Here is an 18,816-nt window from a genome sequence, read left to right on the forward strand (position 1 = left end):
CTCGTGATAATGAAAAAGAATGATTTTGGGACACAATTTTAGGTGCTATTTCTGTGACTGCTTCAAAATCAAAACAAAAAGAGATAGAGGCCTCATTTGAAGTTTAACAAAATTCACTCTGGAGGATCAAGCAATGTAAATGTGAAGTTTGACTTTCAGATTTCAACAGTCAAACCTGTTCAAAACAAGTATTAAGGTCTTTGATTTCAAGAAACATAACTTAAACTGTGATGAAAGAATACAAGGATGTTTGACTACCTGCTGTCCAGCTGTTAGATGGCTTTCTAAGTTTTCTGTTCTGATATTTAACTCACTAGACATTACAGACAACGTAACTAATGCACAGTAGAGATACTGACATGCTTGTTTACTGAAATAAAAATAACAACACAAAAACAAAGAATAAAACATAAAACCCAGTTCTTCTGAAGAACATGCTCGTTATCCGCCATGAAGAACATGCTCGTTATTCGCCATGATTAGTGGTGCATTTAAGAAAAGTCTAAGTAGTTTGCTTTGATTTCTCTTTTTGCTATTTTGATCAAGATGTAAAACCAATCTCATATATCAAAAGCACTGAGAAGATGCACGCTTATCCCCAGCTGGACAGTGTAATCCCTGTTTCCATTCTCACCGTGTAACGAACTTTTCACCTCCTTTGTAATACCTGACAGTAAGCAAAAGTCAGTATCACAGAAATATCTCAGAATGACCACTGGGAAAAAAGAATGAAAATTTCAGCATTTAAATATGTCAGATCCATGATTAGTGTACTTCTGCATAAAAAAGGTACACAATATTACCCAAAGTACCAATTTTTTGCCAATCTGGGCAGGCAGGGGAAGGCGTGGGAGACCCCAGCACAGAGCTCTCACCGGATCCTGCCACATCCCTGCCTGGCTCAAGACGTGGCCACCCGCAGCAGAAGCCAACCCTCTCACCCTCTTACTGGGCTTGCAAACATCTGGGACTCATAGAGGGGACTTCCGAACACTGGCAAGTGATGAAGACTTCAGTGCTGACACTTTGCCTTTCAGGAAGAATTTGCAGAAGTTCAGTATGTAACCATTTTTCAACCTTTGACATACATACTATAATACAGTATTTTACAATCCTGTACTAAATGTAGTATTGAAACCCTTACCACACTATTTCCTCTCCCAAGGTACATTAAATACATAATATTTTTAAATTAATAGGATTATCTGGAATCTCTAGGCCTCAGAACAACCATGATCTATTTAAAATCAGGTAGATTAAGACAGATCTGAGTGACTCAAAACAGCCCACCCTTACATGGATAATATGCCACAAATGGCAGTTATTCCAAGAAAATAAAAACAACCTATTACTAACTTCTTTCTTATGTCTTAGCCCTGAAATGCGCTTAGGTGCTACCTCATTCCAGATGGTTAATGAAAGGTAAACAGGTTGTTACTGATGCGAAAAACCCCCAACCCTCTCACATTTATAGAAAAATTGTAATTGTAATGAACATTCTAAATACAAGATTCTCTCTCTCAAGCTGTAAAATTGCTGACAAGGGCAGCACATCTAAAGATACATTCCTGAACACCACCACCAGGATCTATGGAAATGCACAGTCTGAGAGCAGAGTTCACATATTTTAGAAGTCACAAAGCACCAACACCGAATGCTAGAATTACACAAGCTTAAACGTTTTCCAGGTTTTTTTTTTTTCCAACTTGTAAAAATCTCCCAAAATATGTCTGTGAAATGAACACAGTACAAATGCATAATTCTTTGCAGTATCTGGCCTCTTTGTGCAAACAAGTATCAAAACTCATATGGATGTATCTTACAAGCTGTGAAGGTCACAACTGTTTTCCAAGAAAACAAAACTGCAAACAATAGTTTCCAGGGCAATTGCACAATCTAGCTATTTTCCCCATGCAGAGAAATTATCAAATATGCAATACTTAAACTATGCATATACCAAAAACTAAGTATATTCATTTATGCTTTGCAAGATCTAAGTAGATGCTCCTAGGATTTAATACCTTTCAAAGTTCTCCTTAATCATTTATGACTTCAAAAACAAGAAAACCCACAAAGTAGGATCACAAAAACAGACATTATTTACATTTGTGATTCTACTTTTAAAGCAGTCCTCCTCCCAAAAGGCACTTTAAAAAGCATTCTTCAAAAGAGGCCTCTCAAATATAATTCATTTCCAGTTATCAGATAATTCATCTCTGTGATTACAGATAAATGACGAAAAACATCCCTTTCTCAAAAAAAAAAATCCAAGAAACTCAATGACACCAGAGCTGGAAAAGAGTATACTTTCCACCCTCTTTTCCACCTCCATATTCATTTCAGGCAGAAATATTTCAGCCCAGAAAGTGAAAGCTTCTTCATAAAATATTACTAGCGAACAGAGAACCACAGGTTCAAACGTACATTCCTTCCTGCTACCGCAGCAGATTTCATAGTTCAAAATGTTTCAGTCTCCTTTATCTCAGGCTGCCTTCCCACACATGCCTTCAGTCACTATCAAGAAGCTATTTCCACTTGAGACAACAGGCTGAAACAGCAGCAGGATCCAGCTAATCACATTTGGAGTTTCTGTACACATTGAAAATCATTTTCTACAATGAAGAAGTTAATCTCAGCAATCATGAGCATGCACCACCTGCAAACCTCTTTCACTAAGTCATTCCCCTCAGAAAAAGCCATCCTTTTACACTTTATTGCAAGGTAAATTTTGCTGAAAGTAAATCTCCAGAGTTATTCCTGAGCCAGCTACCGCAAAATAGCAGACTGGCAGGAGACGTTCCAATCCTAATACATTTGGGCAAAACTGCCAACATGCACTGACACAATTCTTCCTCTAAAACAACTACAGATAATTACATTCACATCCGCGGGGTTCTGTTAAGAATAAGTAACTACCTGTAAAGCCACTTTCAAAATTAAGAACAGCCTACTGTTACGTATAAATCTAGTAAAATGTACAGATGTACCTAAATGCCTACAATTTTTTACTTATTAAAAGGGGAGATAGGGACTATCAGTAATATGATTCCTCTATTTAAAAAAGCTGATTTACCAGGACAATAATGCCATGTGATCACTGCTCTACCAGGCACATACATTATTTTAACATATCTCCAATTTTCCCCTTTCACTCCCCACTTTCCTGAAAATAAAAGACTCTGAAGTCTAAATACATATACTCTAAAGTAATCCTAACAATGTTCTGTATTCTGGAAGATAAAAACACCCCAGGATCTTGCTGGCAGAAAGAACACGCCAATGAGAAAGGGGGGAGGGAAGGGAAGGAAACAGTGTTTGCTCACTCTATGGCGCAGTTTTGCAAGTTTTTGTTTTTTAAGAACTAGTTAATAATACAAAGGGAAAGAACTGGTGGCCTCCAGTGTGAACATTAGTATATATTTTTTAAATTGCAAAAGAGCGTCATATAAAGTAAGAAACACCACTTACCTGTCCCACCCCCACCGTCAAAACTTGGCGAACTCCGTGTTTCAGCAAGGTTTCTTGGTGGCTATGACATCTCAAGACTAGAACAGGCTGGACCCCAAGCAGTAAGAGCATATTAGGAGGGGCTGAAATTGGAAAAAAATGTTATATACCTCTTTCGTACCTTATGTACAGCGAATCATAAAACCTGTAAGTGAGTAGGTTTCCACAGTAGTTAATTCTGTAGATTGGAAATACTGGTATCATGGGTTTACTATCCATCATGACCAACAGTATTTCGTTTAGTAAGATCTTGACGTAGTTACTTAAAATGACAGATCTTAGACAATTAAATCACAAATAAACTAACCTCCATATCTCAGAAAAGCCCATCGGTGTAAGCATTTTTTTAAAGATTATGGGAAAGCTAACTGTAATGACGAAGGAGGAAGGAATACAGTTCATAATCTTACGTGACAAAGGTGACAACCCATTCTGTATTTTTGGTTTTACCACAGAATGGGCAAACGTTATTTATCTATCAAAGAAAACAAAATAATAGAAGAAGGTATCTTCCATGACTACAAAATTTGTATCTTTTTTTTTAAAAAAAAAAGACATCCAAAATCTCACCTAAAAAAGCCAGAATTCTTAAGAAACAGCATATTTTTATTTACAGAATTCATTAGTTATAATTGAAAAAACAGCCCTTAAATGTCAGTGACCTTTAATGACCTTAAATGCCCTATCTTGACACCACATACCTTAAATACGACAAGTGATAACTTTGAGTAAGGCACAATTTGCACAGTCTTGTACAAATTTCTAGTCACTTTTCTATAAAGGTATGGCTGAGTCAATCTGAGATGTAAGTACTGCAAAGTGCCACTTTAGTTAATAGAGAGTCTGACATGAAAAGGGCTCTTTAGCGCTCATCTTTTTTTGACGGTGGAGTTAACAGCTTTTCTTCTCCTTTCCTTCCCAGCCAGTGAAAGAGAACAGAACAGAATATAAAACAACCCAGTTGTACACGCAATAATTGCAGTATGTCACAGGATACCAGCTGCGCAGGGAGTTTACTTTTAATCTGAGAAGTAAAATTTCCTAAAAAGACTGCTCTTTTGTCACATCCTCAGTGGTCCAACAGAGACAACCTAAAGTCAACAGCAGGAGCATTAACAACCTGTACTATGTGCCAACTAAGTTGAAACTCATTTGTGGCTCCCAATAAACTACCATGAAGCATCACAGAAACTCTCCAATTAATAATTACTTACAAGAGGAACAGCTTCTTAAATACACACGTAAGGTTAGTTAGCACCAGGATCTCGTAAGATCTACAATAGTGAATGCCAGGAATTCCAATTACAGACAACTTTAAATCTTTCATGAAATAACACACACTCTCCCACCAAAGTATTGTGATGCACCCAGCTATAGAAATGCACGTTAAACCAGACACTAACGGAAGAAGACCTCTAAGAATTAGGTATAGAAGTGAAAGCAACAAAAGAGTCTTTTAATTTTGTTCTCAGAACATTATTTATTCTGCTTAAATAAATTAGAACTGTATCATACATTTTATACGTGGACTGAGGGAATGGGGTGTGGAGAAAGGAAAGGGGTGAATGAAACTTTAGGGGGCAGAGATTACAGAGAAGTGCAACCTGCCATATTGCTCTGTAAATAAGAGAATAAATAAATGCCAAGTAAATAAAATAAATGGCAGTTTAAACCTTGGTTTAGAGCTACACTGTGAGAACTTAAAAAAATCAATCGATAAGCAAGCCTTTTAATCTCTTAGAAATGCAACTATCATGCAATTTTGACAGCCTCTTTTAATTCCCTCAAAACCAAGAACTGATGATCAATGTCAAACAATTTCCAAAAGTTTCTTATTTATAAACTTATTTTAAAACTCAGGGAGTTCCCCCTCAATGCTATAGAGCCATACTGTGAAAGGACTGGGAAATGCAATATCGCACAGGCTGTATCTTCTTCCTTACACGCTACCGCTCTTGGCTCCTCTAAGCTGTAGAAAGCACTACAACAATTTGAAATATTTATCTAACTTTCAAAGTTACGCAATGCTAATTCTTCTGGCTCCGCTGCACAGGGAGCATACCTTATTCTCAACCATAGACAGCAACACAGAAGTGAAGATAAGGTTTGGAAACCTGCTGTGACAGAACAATTCAAAATCAGATCTGAGCCTCTATTTCAACTGTGAATTGCAACTAACGAGTTTCACAGCACCACTAAACCTTAATACTGTAACCCAAGCTCACCCTACATCTATTAATCTAATCTACGTTGTAAGAGACAGCAAAAAGCAAACTAATCAACCACAAGTCCTCACTCAAGTTACTTCAGGATTTCTGGCAAACACGCCCTTAATGATTTTGCAGGATCAGGTTCCCTTTTTCCTTGCCCAGTTTCCTTTCTAAAGTTCAAGATCCCTTTCAGAATCATCCACTGACACCAAGACTCTTTAATATTTCTTCCCCTCCTCCTCCTCAAGTGAAAATGTAACATCCTCAGGACTTTGCTTTTAGCAACCCTTGCAAAGAGGTCAAGGTATTTCAGAGACCTACTGGGATACTCAAGTTGAGACACCTTAACTGAATCTTTTTCAGCACTCTCTCTCAGTCAGGCGTGTAAGCTTTCTCAAACTGGCCACTCCAAAATGATTAAGGCCTCCTGACTGCTTCAGATACACATTTTTGACTTTGTGACATACGTACAGACATGAAGAGTTTGGTTCTGCTGGGCCTAAGCTGGGGTCTAGTACTACTGGAGATGCCCCAGGTGCTCCACCAGGCTCCGGGGGCTGCTCCAGTAAATGACAGTCTGCCCACAGGGCACACACCTCAGCTGCCAGACCTGGGTGATGTCTTGCACATCTGGCTGCTTATCAAATATGCCACGTGATTAAAGCTCCAAGATGGTGGATTAAATAATAGCAGTATTCTGATCAACTGAGTGTGGTGGATGAAAAGTCGGGAGGCCTGGTTTTGACAGTGATTTGCCATATGAACTTGCAAAAGGAATTTTCACTCTACTTTGCTGTATTTTCCATGAAATTAAACAGGGTACACTCTGAGATTCAACTGAAGATAAATACGATTAAGGTAACCAGTAGCATTTAGCACTCTGTCCATTTCTCCAGATCAGACAGCCCCTACAACACTGGCTATTCATTTATTAAATGTCAGGAGAATTAAGATAATGGTAATTAACTTCTCCAAACCAAAATACATGTGCTGTAACACTTTCCTGAGTTAGCTGAAAGGTCTAGGAAGCTCCCATCACAGAGGTGTGCCATCTATTTCTACACAGTTCAGGAAGTTCATTGGTTGGCGCAGAACACTTAAGACATCTAAAGCCACGTATAATCTCTTTACATTTGCAGTAAGACATACATCATGCAAAACTGGTAATTCCAAGCAGTATTACTTAGGGACTTATAAGACAAACTAAGAAAACATTCCAGCACCTAGGGCAATGTTATGTTCTGAACCTGTAGTTTCCAAACAACTAATTTAATTTACTTCAAAATTAGAAACATTTATATCCTGGTATGTAATTATATTTGTGAAATTCTGGTGAAGTAATTTGAATTTTTTTTGTCATGGTAACATGACAAAAATTACCCTTAACTGTAGTGCCTAAAAAGTCCCAAAATACAGAAAATAAACAACCCTAACAAAACCAACCCTTCAAAATGCAAACAGCACAAAATGCAAACAGCACTAACCAAACAACTTCATTCAGGATTGTACATATGTTTCCTCCATTTAAATCAGCTACAGAGAATCTAGTCCAAAATCTGAAATTTAAGGACAAATGCCTTTTATGTCATACTTCAAAACGACTTTCAGAATCACAGAAGTGAAGGTTCCACCGAAGCACCTCAATCTTTCCAAGAAAAATTATCCAACTTCTCTGCCCAAGCGCAAATAGACTGTGAAATTCTGAAACTTACCTGTAACATACCAACTATTTCCACTTTATTAAAAAAGATGAAAGAATGAAGTGTTGATAGCATATTTTCCTCAAAAACTGAGGGAGTGGGTAGGACCATATCTTGAATATACTGTACTCTGTATGTCTGATGTATTTTTTGCTTCAGCTCTGGATCAGATATAGGAATCACCTCTTTAAATTTTGCTGTTTTAGTCAGAAATTCCCTGTGTTTCCGTGACTGTGATAACGACGGATCATATTCTAGGCATCCAATTACGTCCATTATACATTCCTCAGAAAACATGACTTCAAAAAGTGCAGTTCTGTTCAAAAGGAAAATTCCCTTGATAATTTCATATAAGTGGTGTAGTCCTTCAATGTTCTCCAAGTCTTCGCACACATGAAAAATTTCTAAGAGCTTCTTAATATAGCCCTCGTTTTCCAGTGCTAGTGCGAGTTTTTCACGACGCAATGGTGAAGGCAGTGAAGATGCCACAAGTTCTGCAATTTCTTCTAGTCGACTTAATTCACAAGATGGCAATTCTAGACCTGGTGATGACATATCATCAAAACGTTCTTCCTCAGATTCATCGACAAGGTCCTGAGTAATATCGACAGAAGGGTCTTTGCCTTGAACCTATGAAATAAGATGTGTTCAAAAAAGTGGAGTTTAATGTTTACTGCTACTTGAATGTTTTTTTAAATATACCATTCAAAATACCCCACACTTTTTCTTTGTATGGTGAAAACAGAAGGGTAGATGTTAAGTTTGACATTGAGTACAGCTGGTTTGCAAAATAAGATATAATGAAAAGACTTCTTCAAACAAGAAATTTACAAAATTATTTCTACATTAGATATTTAGATACATTTTCTGAGTACTTTAACTAAAAAAGGAAATTCATAATTACTAGTATGGACAACAATTTTTTAATAGACTACTGAACTAAGCTATTTGTTTCCAGTCTTTATTCTCTGCAGACAGATTTTCAGATGCAAGCCAGTATTATACTATTGCAGTGATAGCTTTAAACATTTATCTATAGGCTATTTAGCTGCTCTTGGTGCTTTTCAAAGCTTCTGCTACCTCAAACAGAGGAGAGAGGCCAGTCTTGTCAATTTAATTGTTGTTTTCAGTTCTGGAAAGCTGCAAGTCAAAATCTGTTACTGTGCACTTTCTAAATGCTCAACAGAGCCACAGAATCCCCTCTTAAGAACAGAAAACCCCAAACAAATGTTGACAAGACAGTAGTGGCAATCTGGAGCTGCCAGAAAAACAAGGCACAGGACCTGCAAATCTCTCTAGGGATACAAACGAGGAAACTGTGGAAAGTATGAATTAGTGAAAAAAACAGAGACAAATGCTTGGGCACCAGAGTGTTTCAGCTTTAATGACATCTTAATTGTAGTATCTGCTTGGAGTCTGATGTGTCAAATCCAGAAAGGCACTGCAGTGTAGAACGGTATAAGGTACTGTTGCTTTTAATCCGGAAAATCAGCAAAAAAAAATTGGGAGAAATAATTCATCAGGGATAACAGCAAGCATATACTTGCTGTATAAAATCCAGAATGCTGCGAAAACCCACATACTGTTCTGCTTATATATCAGCAACCATTTCCAGTGTAAGTGGTATCAAAGTTTTCCTTTTAGAAGAAGCTTTAATGACTGAGGAAGCTTAAGATCTTTAAAGTACACTAGACACAAATACAACTGCATGGCCTCAAAACAGGATGTAAAGACACTGGTTTCTTACAAAAATACTAGGTCTTTACATGAGGCTGAGGAAACTGGGCTTCTTATCTGGGTGTTTCCCAAGAACACAATTTCCCCTTTCCCCCATTTTGTTCCTCCTCCCCAACTTTTGGTCCTTTGATTGCCAAAGTTCCTGGAAATGTTTCTGTACTTATTTACATAAGTTTCTGTACTTATTTACATAAGTGGTAAACTGTTGAAAAGACTCATTCCTAAAAAAAGGAATGATCTATACACATGCCATTATGAAACCAGATTTCTTTTGCTTTATTTCTGAAATCAGTGAGAACAAACTCCAAAAGACAGAGCGGAGAGAGCTAGATGCTTGTTAAGAACAGAAAGAGACAGTGTACAGAGAGAGAATTACACAACTTTAGAGAGATCCCACCTAATATAACACAGAAATTAAGAAATTGTTGTAATACTTGGAATGGAAGAAAAAACCTAAACAAGAACTGACAAACTGAACTAACATCAGTGAATATATTGACTAAACTCTGTCAGGTACTGGTCGATAGTTAATACCCGACCAAATGTTACCTAGAAACAATACTGATAACAGTGACATATAGTTGTCTGGTTGTAGTGGTAGAACATAAAAGAGTTAATTAGCACATATTAAAATATATACATGCTCCATATAAACGGTTTGATATCTTTAAACTGTAAGAATTATAGCTTTAAGGTGATAACACAGGGATAGACATATCTCCTACTTCAACTATCAGATAAATCTTTCATACCCTAACAGTCAACAGAAGGATAATGTCACATTTACATGGAAAAAAGTTTCTGTTGAGAAATTCAACATTCCCCTCACCTGAAACAGAAGAATGGTAAGAGAAAGAGAAGAATGAGAAATGTAGAAAGAGAAATGTGAATAAGATGCGGTTAAATCCAGGAGAAATACATTATAAAATTCACTAAGAGCTCACATACATTCTTCTCTCAATAATTAAAATTTGGACAGGTAATCTTTTCCTTTCTGGCCAACCTGGAAAAAGTTTTTTATGAAATTAATTGTTATGAAGCATTTTAAGCGCTCATTCTGAGCTGAATTTCCTTGGGCGATAATAGAGCTAAAAAGTTACGTAAAGCAAGACGACCTGAAAACGCTCAAAAAAAAATACCCCAAACATAGTTTAAGTTCACATCAAATTTCTGGAGGAAGGAGAGTTTCCAAACTCAAAAACGCAAAATTTGAGGAAAGTGGCTAAGATGATAGTTTTTACTTTCTACCAACTGTGTTCAGATTCACCTCTTAGAACAGTCTAAAAATTTTGAACACATACATTAAGATGATATAGGTTGTCTCAATCTTACATTTATCAAACTTACCTGACATATTTTTTCCCATATTTCATCACATCCTGCTTTTTCTTGAAAGCTAAGTGCCAAATCATAATTTTCAGCTTCAGACCACACAATCAAGGTATCCTTTAAAGAGAGGAAGAGTATTTTCAGGCAACATATTTCAGACTTTACAAAGATGAATAGTTTTTAAAGAGTAAAATTTTAAAATAAAAACAGCTTGACACCTAATTATGACGGGACAGTATTAGAACACAAACGTAATCATCACACTTTGTAAGATTTTTATACGTTCTAAGATCCTTAGGATTAGAAACATTTCTGCATAAATCAGAATAAGGAAGTTCCAGAAAGATACTGAAAGTTTTAGTTTTTAATTCATGTGACCATAATGATGTAAATCTCAAAAAGGTTGATCGAGAATATGTACTTCTACCTCAATGCATCCTCTGATAAAATATGGTAACAAAAGCAACAGGTTTTGTTTGTTTGGTTTTTTTAATGTTTCAGTTGGACCAGATAAAACTGCACAGATTTTGTAGGATAAAAGTCACAGTCACTTTTTTCATTTTTTATAGGCCCCAGAAGACACTGTACTAACACACAGAAAAGCTGCCCCAAGCAGCCTACGATCTTTAAACAAGAACAGAAACTCGAATATGCACACTGATATCTGCCTAAGAGCATGTGTAACTATTACACTGAACCACACACACACTTTTTACTCATTCCAAACTACAATTGGAAAAGGACGTTTTGCCTCAGATTTCTAGAAGTTAGTTGAAACCATGCTCAGCTATGTTTACTACCCAGACACTTAAGCTCTCATCTACTTACTAGAATAGTTCAAGAGTTTATCAGAGCCCTCATATTGCACACAAAAACAATATACGGAAGTGAAAGCTGATGCTGCAAACAGCAATATCGCACACTGATAAGGTATTTGATGCAGTAGTTTACAGACAGTCTGCTAACTAACTGTGAGAATGAAAAAAAAAAGAGAAGAAAATATAATTGCATTATTTACACATTAATCACGTGTTATTTTAAGTCTTGTCTTCCTATAGCAGCTAGCTGAAATACAGCCACATTAAATATATACAGCCCCATGAAACTGCATTATTTCAGTTAAGTGCTAAAACATGCATTTACTCACAAGACAAGAGACATGATAATTTTTCTACTTGTATTCCAAGGAGAACCATAAAATAGAGTATTTTTTCTACATTAAATATAGACTTCATTACAGTGATTACTCCTAAAGGAATTCATTTTAAATATTTGCAAAAACACTGTAAGTTGCCAGACATTTATAAAGTTTAAGACAGTTTATGAATTAGGCTTAATTTATTTCAAATATTAAAGTGAACACTGAGGATAAAGAGAAATATTACATTTAGATTTTGATATGCCCTTACTAGAGAACTCCTTAAACTAAACTATAATCTAAATAGCACGATTGGCTAGCTCCATTAGGTTTCAGTCAAACAATACAAAATGATCAATTTGCCATTACCAGAGCAGCTATAATGCTTCAGAGGCACTAATGGCTTTACCTTGCAAATGGCAAACAGTTTACCTTTTCCTTTTCCAAAGGGTTGAGGAAGAGGTGGTACACAGAAGAAAGGGATTTAGGAAGACCACCTCCAAAATACAAAAGGAAGAAGAAAGTCACAATTAATAGTTTATTCTCTACAAGACAGGTCATGGTGCAAACACTCTGGTAATAACAGATTGACAGCACCAAGTACAGCTGACTCCTGTAGGCTAAGAAAAATAAAAGTTTACAAAAATTTAGAATGGGAAGGTCAAAAAGAAAAAAAAAATTTAAACCATCTTTTACACACAGTATGTACCTCACTGCAGTATTCACTGTGTGTATCAGGTTCAAAACCTAATACACTAATCTCTGCAATTAGTATTTATACTGCAGCAATTTTCAATGCCACTGACTCACCAGCTTCCCACTAAGTAGCACTTCTTTCATTTAAAAAAACCAAACCCTAACACTAAATCTTATGTAGATCCTAGCAGAACTTGCAACATTCCCACCTAATTACATTTCAATTTAAGTGAAAGTGATTAGATTTCTAAGCAAGCCATTTCCAAAAGATCAAAACGTATTTTCTTCTCTATAAAGAACATGACTAACAAATAGAGAAATGACTAAAAGAACACAAAAAAGGACAGTGTTATTTACATTAACTGGGGTAAGTAGAACAAACAAAAGCTGTAAGTCTCTGAATAAAATCCAGCACTAGACCAAGACAGGTCGCTCTGTCTTTTTCATCTGGGGAGAGGAGGGATGGAAGGAAGAATCACAGAATGGTTTGCGTTGGAAGGGACCTTAAAGATCATCTTGTTCCAACCCATACACAAGAGAAAAGTGAAAGGGAAGACACAAAGGTAAAGCTGCTTTTGAAAACTACAGTTACAGATGTACAGAAGTGTATTTGGCAATAGCACAGCAATTGTTCTTGTTAAACAAGATCATCTGCTATCGTACATGGAAGTTCAGACTCTACACATTTTGACTTTTTTTTTAATTGTTTCTTCTTTGGAAAACAAAACAAAAAAATGATGAAAAATTATTTAAGCAGCGGAACAATAATATCCAAGTTTAGTTTATTAATATTAGAAAAGTATTTTCCAATTGCCAATATTAACAATTTCAAATCATTATCTGTCTGTTGTCTTACCACACAAGGATTTCGTACTATAGATTGTCAGTGCCTCAACAGAAATCTATTAATTGCTACCCTCTGGATCTTTACTAAGAGAGTATTTTTTTTTACATCCTTCCTTGCCTCAGAGGGCTTTTAAAAAGAGAACATGAAACAAAGTGAGAAAGGCACTTCACTCTGCTGCACAATACACAGTTCAGTCAAAGTTTAAATTCACTGTTAAAATGCAGACAGTTATTAATGTAATTTCATTTTCTTAATCCTACAAAGCTTATAATCATCAAAAAGAGCAGTAGAAGACTTAATACATGTAGGGAGAAGTGACTGAAGGAAATTCTAGATGTACTTAAAAGATAAAAAAAACATGAATAGAAGTCTAGTTTCTGCTTGTTATATTTAAAGGACGACTTCTATGCGTTTGATCTGAAATCTCCTCAGTGTAATTGGAATCCACTAAATACTCTGGATCTCTCAACTATGGAACAGGACTATCTGTTGCTTCCAAATGCCAAACATTACTTTTGCAACTCCAAAAAGCAATTCAAATTTCTTAAGACTGCCTCCATCATTCCAGGAGAAAACTGGAGTGTGAATAAAAATGCTTAATAACAGTAGCTACTGGTTAGAGACATAAGGAGATGAGGCTTGCACATTACCCCTCTATGAGCATAAAATCTTCAATCTTATATGATTCATAAAAGCAGTTCTGGCTCAGTTTGATCAAAAACATATCCTTTTTTTGCATTACATACAAAATGTTAGCCTCCAGACAAGAAACTGGATGGGATGACTAAAACAAACATGTAAAATTTGTTCTTGTCTGGCTTGTCATTAAACACTGTTAAAATGTGAAACTGCAGTATTAAATCACACCTACATTGTGTGAACTGAGTCAGAAATGTGGACAAATGTTTTATCATTGAAGGCTTATTATACTGAGTGGTCTGCAACAATCCCAGCATCCCAGCTCCTCACATTATGCAAGATGCATGAGAGTTCTTGGCAAGATCTTTTTTAAATAGGATGATATTCAGGAAACTACTTATGTAGAGTTTGCAATCTTATTCAGAGTTTGAAAATCATTTGCTGCTTCGAAAAAAACCCACGTTGCCAGTAGTGCCAGTTGGATGTGTCGTCACCACCTTAGCCCATACAAAATCTGCTGTCTCCCTAAAACCATTTATATAAATTTGTCTTTCATATTATTGTTCATTATGACTGCTCCGATATGGTCAAGAATTTCTCATTTTAGTCCTGAGCATGGCCTCTTTCTAGCAGATCTCGGTATTTAATATTCCCATAGAGGTATTTATAATTTCTACCAATGAAGGTTAACTTTTTGCACTCTTATCATTATAAAGATACAGCCCGAGGCAAAATTTCTTCAGAATATAGTCAGGCATTTCTCCGCTGCTTGTCTCACTGTCAGCTGCATCATGCTCACGTGGAGCAATTTCTTGTTAGAGGTTTTCAAGGAAACACTACTGTGTGCTACAGCTTTACTTCACACTTCATTCCTAGGAAGCTAGCTTTCAAAAATACTACTGCAACAGTTTAAACAAGCAAGCAGTGGCAATTTTACTTAGATGGACAGGGCATAGTATCTGCCATATGATTTCTCCTCACTTTTTGAAATGATTTCCGAAAGGCTTACTTTCCTTAATAGAAAGGTTGTTGAATACACACAATCACTCTCAAACTTTTGCCGTAACACTCACCAGAAGTCATGCTTTTATTAGACATTAAATCAGTTTAACTATCAGCAAGCTGATTAGCAGATGTGTTGTACAGTATTCATACAATCTCCAAAGCAAGCCCTGGGATTCCATAAAGAAGAATCTCAGAGCAACTAGTACTTAGGATTTGATTCTGATGTAAAATTGATTTAAGATTTCTTTTGTAATGTGATAAAATTAAGAAAACTGTTATTGTTTGACAGTGCCCTCCCACTGGTGTTCACGTCTAGGGAGAATACTAGTCTTCTCTGCAGCTCCAAAATATTCTCTTGACATTCCCATGAGATTTAGGCTATTCCCAAGAAGTTGTGATCCCCTAAATTAGATGAGTCTTTCATAAATTCTTGCATTCTGTCTTAAAAGCAAATTAATCCCTTCCTACTAGCCCTCAAACAATGTAAGCCTAGGGGGCTTTCATGGGCCCCCCTGGAAGTTTACGAGAGGAAGGTTGTTTCTCCCCCTCTCAGGCTGCCTGACCGCTCATCTTCCTTATCTAAGCCCCTACATTGTTCACGGTTACAGACAGTTCCTTGGATGTGCCGAGTCACCTTTCAGCATCTTACTAGCTAATTGTTTACAATCAAAAGCACAGTTTCATAGGCAGCTTTCTGCTTATGAAATGAATTACTGACACTGTCCAGGTTTTTAAAGTTAAATATATATAGTTATTGTGGTAGGCTGCAGCAGAATCTTCAGGCTAAACAAACGTGCCCCAGTAACATAATATGAAGTTTCAATTCTGTAGGGTTTGTGCATTTGTTCACCTAGAACCTGGATTATCTGGATGTGCTAACAAGTTATCCCAAAAACTGGGATTAACATACCAAAAGCACACCCAGTCTTTTGGCAGAATGTATTCTGTTAACTTCTATGAAAATTCAACAATCATACATGACTTTCCAGTTAGCCATTTCATAGCTGCATTCCCATAAATCACACAGCATAATATCAGTTTATTAGATCTATAACAGAACCTCGACTCACTGGCTTAGTGACCATACCCAGAAATAGCAGGAAAATTAGACTTCACAGGAAAACACATGTGAGGATAACGGAACACGTGATCATTTAAAACAGATGAACCAACCCACCCCAAAACCACCAAAAAAGCAGGCACTCCCCTTGTTTCTCCCCTCACCCCACAAAACCAGACGCTTTTCCTTACTATCTTAGCTACAGTAGGCACAAATTTTATTGAAATAGTTTCACTGTTGGCTCGCTTGTCCCGACAGCAAGGGCAGGATGTTCATCTTTTCTGAGCAATCTGCCAGTGGCTTTTTGGATCTTTTTAAAATTTAGCTTTATTGTTCGTAACCCAGCTCTCCATCATTCAAGGACAGCCACCTTCGAGCTACACAGTTAGTAGACGGCACTCTGGATGAATTTAAGCTTTGTGTTCTTGTGAGGAACTGAAAAAGGGACCGCAAAAGCAGAGAACATGAGACACTGAAGTTTCTAGTGCAGAGGCATTAGGCTTTGTAGCTGGAAGCTGTAAGCAACTCAAGTTTTCCTTGTTTCAGGCACAAAAAGGGATGTAATACATACTTCATCACTGGGTTACAGGATGTACACAGATGTATCTAAAATAAAGTTGAGGATGTAACTCTTTACTGTTCTATTGCTAAAGCATTGCCAAAGTATATTGAAAGCATATTGAAAAGTATATACCCCAGTCCACACCCGTATAATCTTCCTAGACAAAGGCTATGTATATAGAATTTATTTCTCCTTTAAGATGGCATAGGAAGAAGTGTGTTGTCCTAAAATAGTAGTGCAATTATTCATTTGCTGAATAAGGATCACTTGTTTGAGAACAGCACCTCTATCACTAGCATTCTGGAATTGTGTCATTTTAATACCTTCCAAAAAAAACCAAACAACAAACCTCAAACAAATATAAAAAAAAAGAGCATGGATTAAAGTGCGTAAACTGACTTCACCAAGACATTACAGTTAAAATATCTTCTACCTTTACTAGTATATTAAGAAAACAATCAACAACAGAAGAGGAAACCTAAATATTCTATGTGTGGTCCAGCTGTGTGCTACTTACCCATAATTAAATCCAGTATATTCCATACCAAATTTATAGGACCATTATCGTAACATTTTAAAAAAAACACTACCAATAAAACTTAACATACAGCCCTGAACAAGATTACAAGTCAGGAGACTGAGTGGTGGAACTGATGCACATTTTGCTTTTCAGAAGAAATCTTCTGCCTACCAATAATACCTTAACACAAACAATATTAGTCCTTTTTTGGAGCCACAGGACATTAGTTTCTTAAATTGTTTCCTTTCTAGTTTGTTTTCCTCATGTGGACTCCTTTCTTCTAGTCCTAGTATAAATAAGGATGAGTTTGCCAGGAAGTACACAGCTCAGAGCACCTAACTGCCAGTGGTAGCAATTCTATGTTACAGAATCAGATACATAGATGTATCTTTCTTTTTGAATGCACAGCAGAAAGTGACTCTTTACTGTGATAGAAAGACTAATCTAATTTATCTGACCAGTGAAAAGATAGTTAAAAGACTGCCTATGTGTTTTGTGCTTTAAGGAATTATTTCAAAGCTCTAGATGGCAGGTAAATCTGAAAAGATCAGGGACTAGACTGTGCAAACTGAAGTATCTCAGGATCGTGCTGAGGTATGAAAAATGAGTCCCCGGGCAGGTCTCAAGATCTGCCAAGTATTCTTCCTCTCCAAAGGGAAAAGCAGTTAGTTGTACCTACCACCAATTAGATCAACGTTTACGTGCATGCACAGTCCACAATAAAGGGCAGTCATTGCTTTCAATCCTAAACCCCAAGAAATCGAAAGCAGATGATTTGACAAAATTTTACTTGAAGCTCAGGTTCAGAACAAACAGCTTTTGCTGTTTGTTTTGGGTTTTGGTTTTGTTTTGGTTTTTTGGGTTGTTGGGTTTGGTTTTTTTTTTGCTTTCCATGGATGTTTTACACACCAAGAGAACAGAGGCAACAAGGCAAACTTGCAGTCAGGTCTTCACACTTACTTTGACAAATAATGATCTCAGCTGTGACAGTTATCATTAAAATATACAAATGTATACCCTGATATTGCATCATTTGTGATATCAACAATTAAACAGAATCTATTTCACACTGGCACTAACAGTGCAGCATAGGTAGAAGGTTCTTTCACCAGTGGAAGAACTTCAATATTTATCACAAAGGTATCTAGGCTTGTTGAAGCAACCAAAGCAATGGATTCCCCAAGAGCTTCCCTCTCACACCTCTCTCCTTCCTTCCAACCACACATTATATCAGTTGGTCCAATAAAAGATTGTTTCTTCTTACAAGCCTCACGTCAGCCTAGACAAAAGTCAGAACTCATCCACTTACTCCACAGTGCCCACACGCCACATGCTAATTATGTCACAGTGAAAACAGATGCACTGCTATCTACCCCTTTAAAATGGAATGGAGCTTCACCCTCACAACAAAATTTGGAGATAAATGGCTGGTAAGACCATAAAACTGGAAAGTTACTTTGACGTTTTAAGTCTTAAGTTTCTAGGAGATTTTTCTTGAAATTTTATGAGTGCAGCTGATAACTGCAGGCAAACTCAAAAGTAAGTCCTCTTAAGTAAGGCTGCAATTTCACTAGTAGCTGAGGTGGCCTAAGTGGCATTCTGCAGCTAAAAAGGAAAGATTTTACTCACTCTTCCATCCCACAGTTCCACAAATGGGTCTTGTAAGGTGGCTTGAAACTTCTACTGACATAGAGAGTTACCAGTTTTTGAAGAGGGATTTGGAGTACCAAGTTGATTTGCTTTTGGTTTAGTGAGTTTAGGCAGTTCAGAGTTTTACAAGCAGAGCTGGAAAGAAGCAACTCTTCCTTTCAGCTGCTAAGCTCCAAGCTTAGCTCATATGGAATCAGGTTTAAACTCAGAACTTGC

At 36.8% G+C, this 18,816-nt stretch overlaps 1 protein-coding gene across 3 annotated transcripts in view; it reads right to left on the reverse strand.

Annotated features, from left to right (window-relative positions):
* The window catches only part of PPP4R3A (protein phosphatase 4 regulatory subunit 3A), a 45,188-nt gene that overhangs the window by 15,384 nt on the left and 10,988 nt on the right, over positions 1-18,816 (reverse strand). For 2 of the 3 annotated variants that reach the window (XM_054197958.1, XM_054197959.1), the window contains 2 exons: positions 10,502-10,600; positions 7,430-8,047 (listed from right to left, as the gene is read on the reverse strand). In XM_054197958.1, coding sequence (XP_054053933.1) covers positions 7,430-8,047; positions 10,502-10,600 — 717 coding nt within the window. Of the gene's footprint in view, positions 1-7,429; positions 8,048-10,501; positions 10,601-11,311; positions 11,401-18,816 lie in introns of those variants that run through there. The other variant, XM_054197960.1, reaches the window with a different exon arrangement.

This window comes from Rissa tridactyla, chromosome 4, assembly GCF_028500815.1.
Source record: "Rissa tridactyla isolate bRisTri1 chromosome 4, bRisTri1.patW.cur.20221130, whole genome shotgun sequence".
Lineage (NCBI taxonomy): Eukaryota > Metazoa > Chordata > Aves > Charadriiformes > Laridae > Rissa > Rissa tridactyla.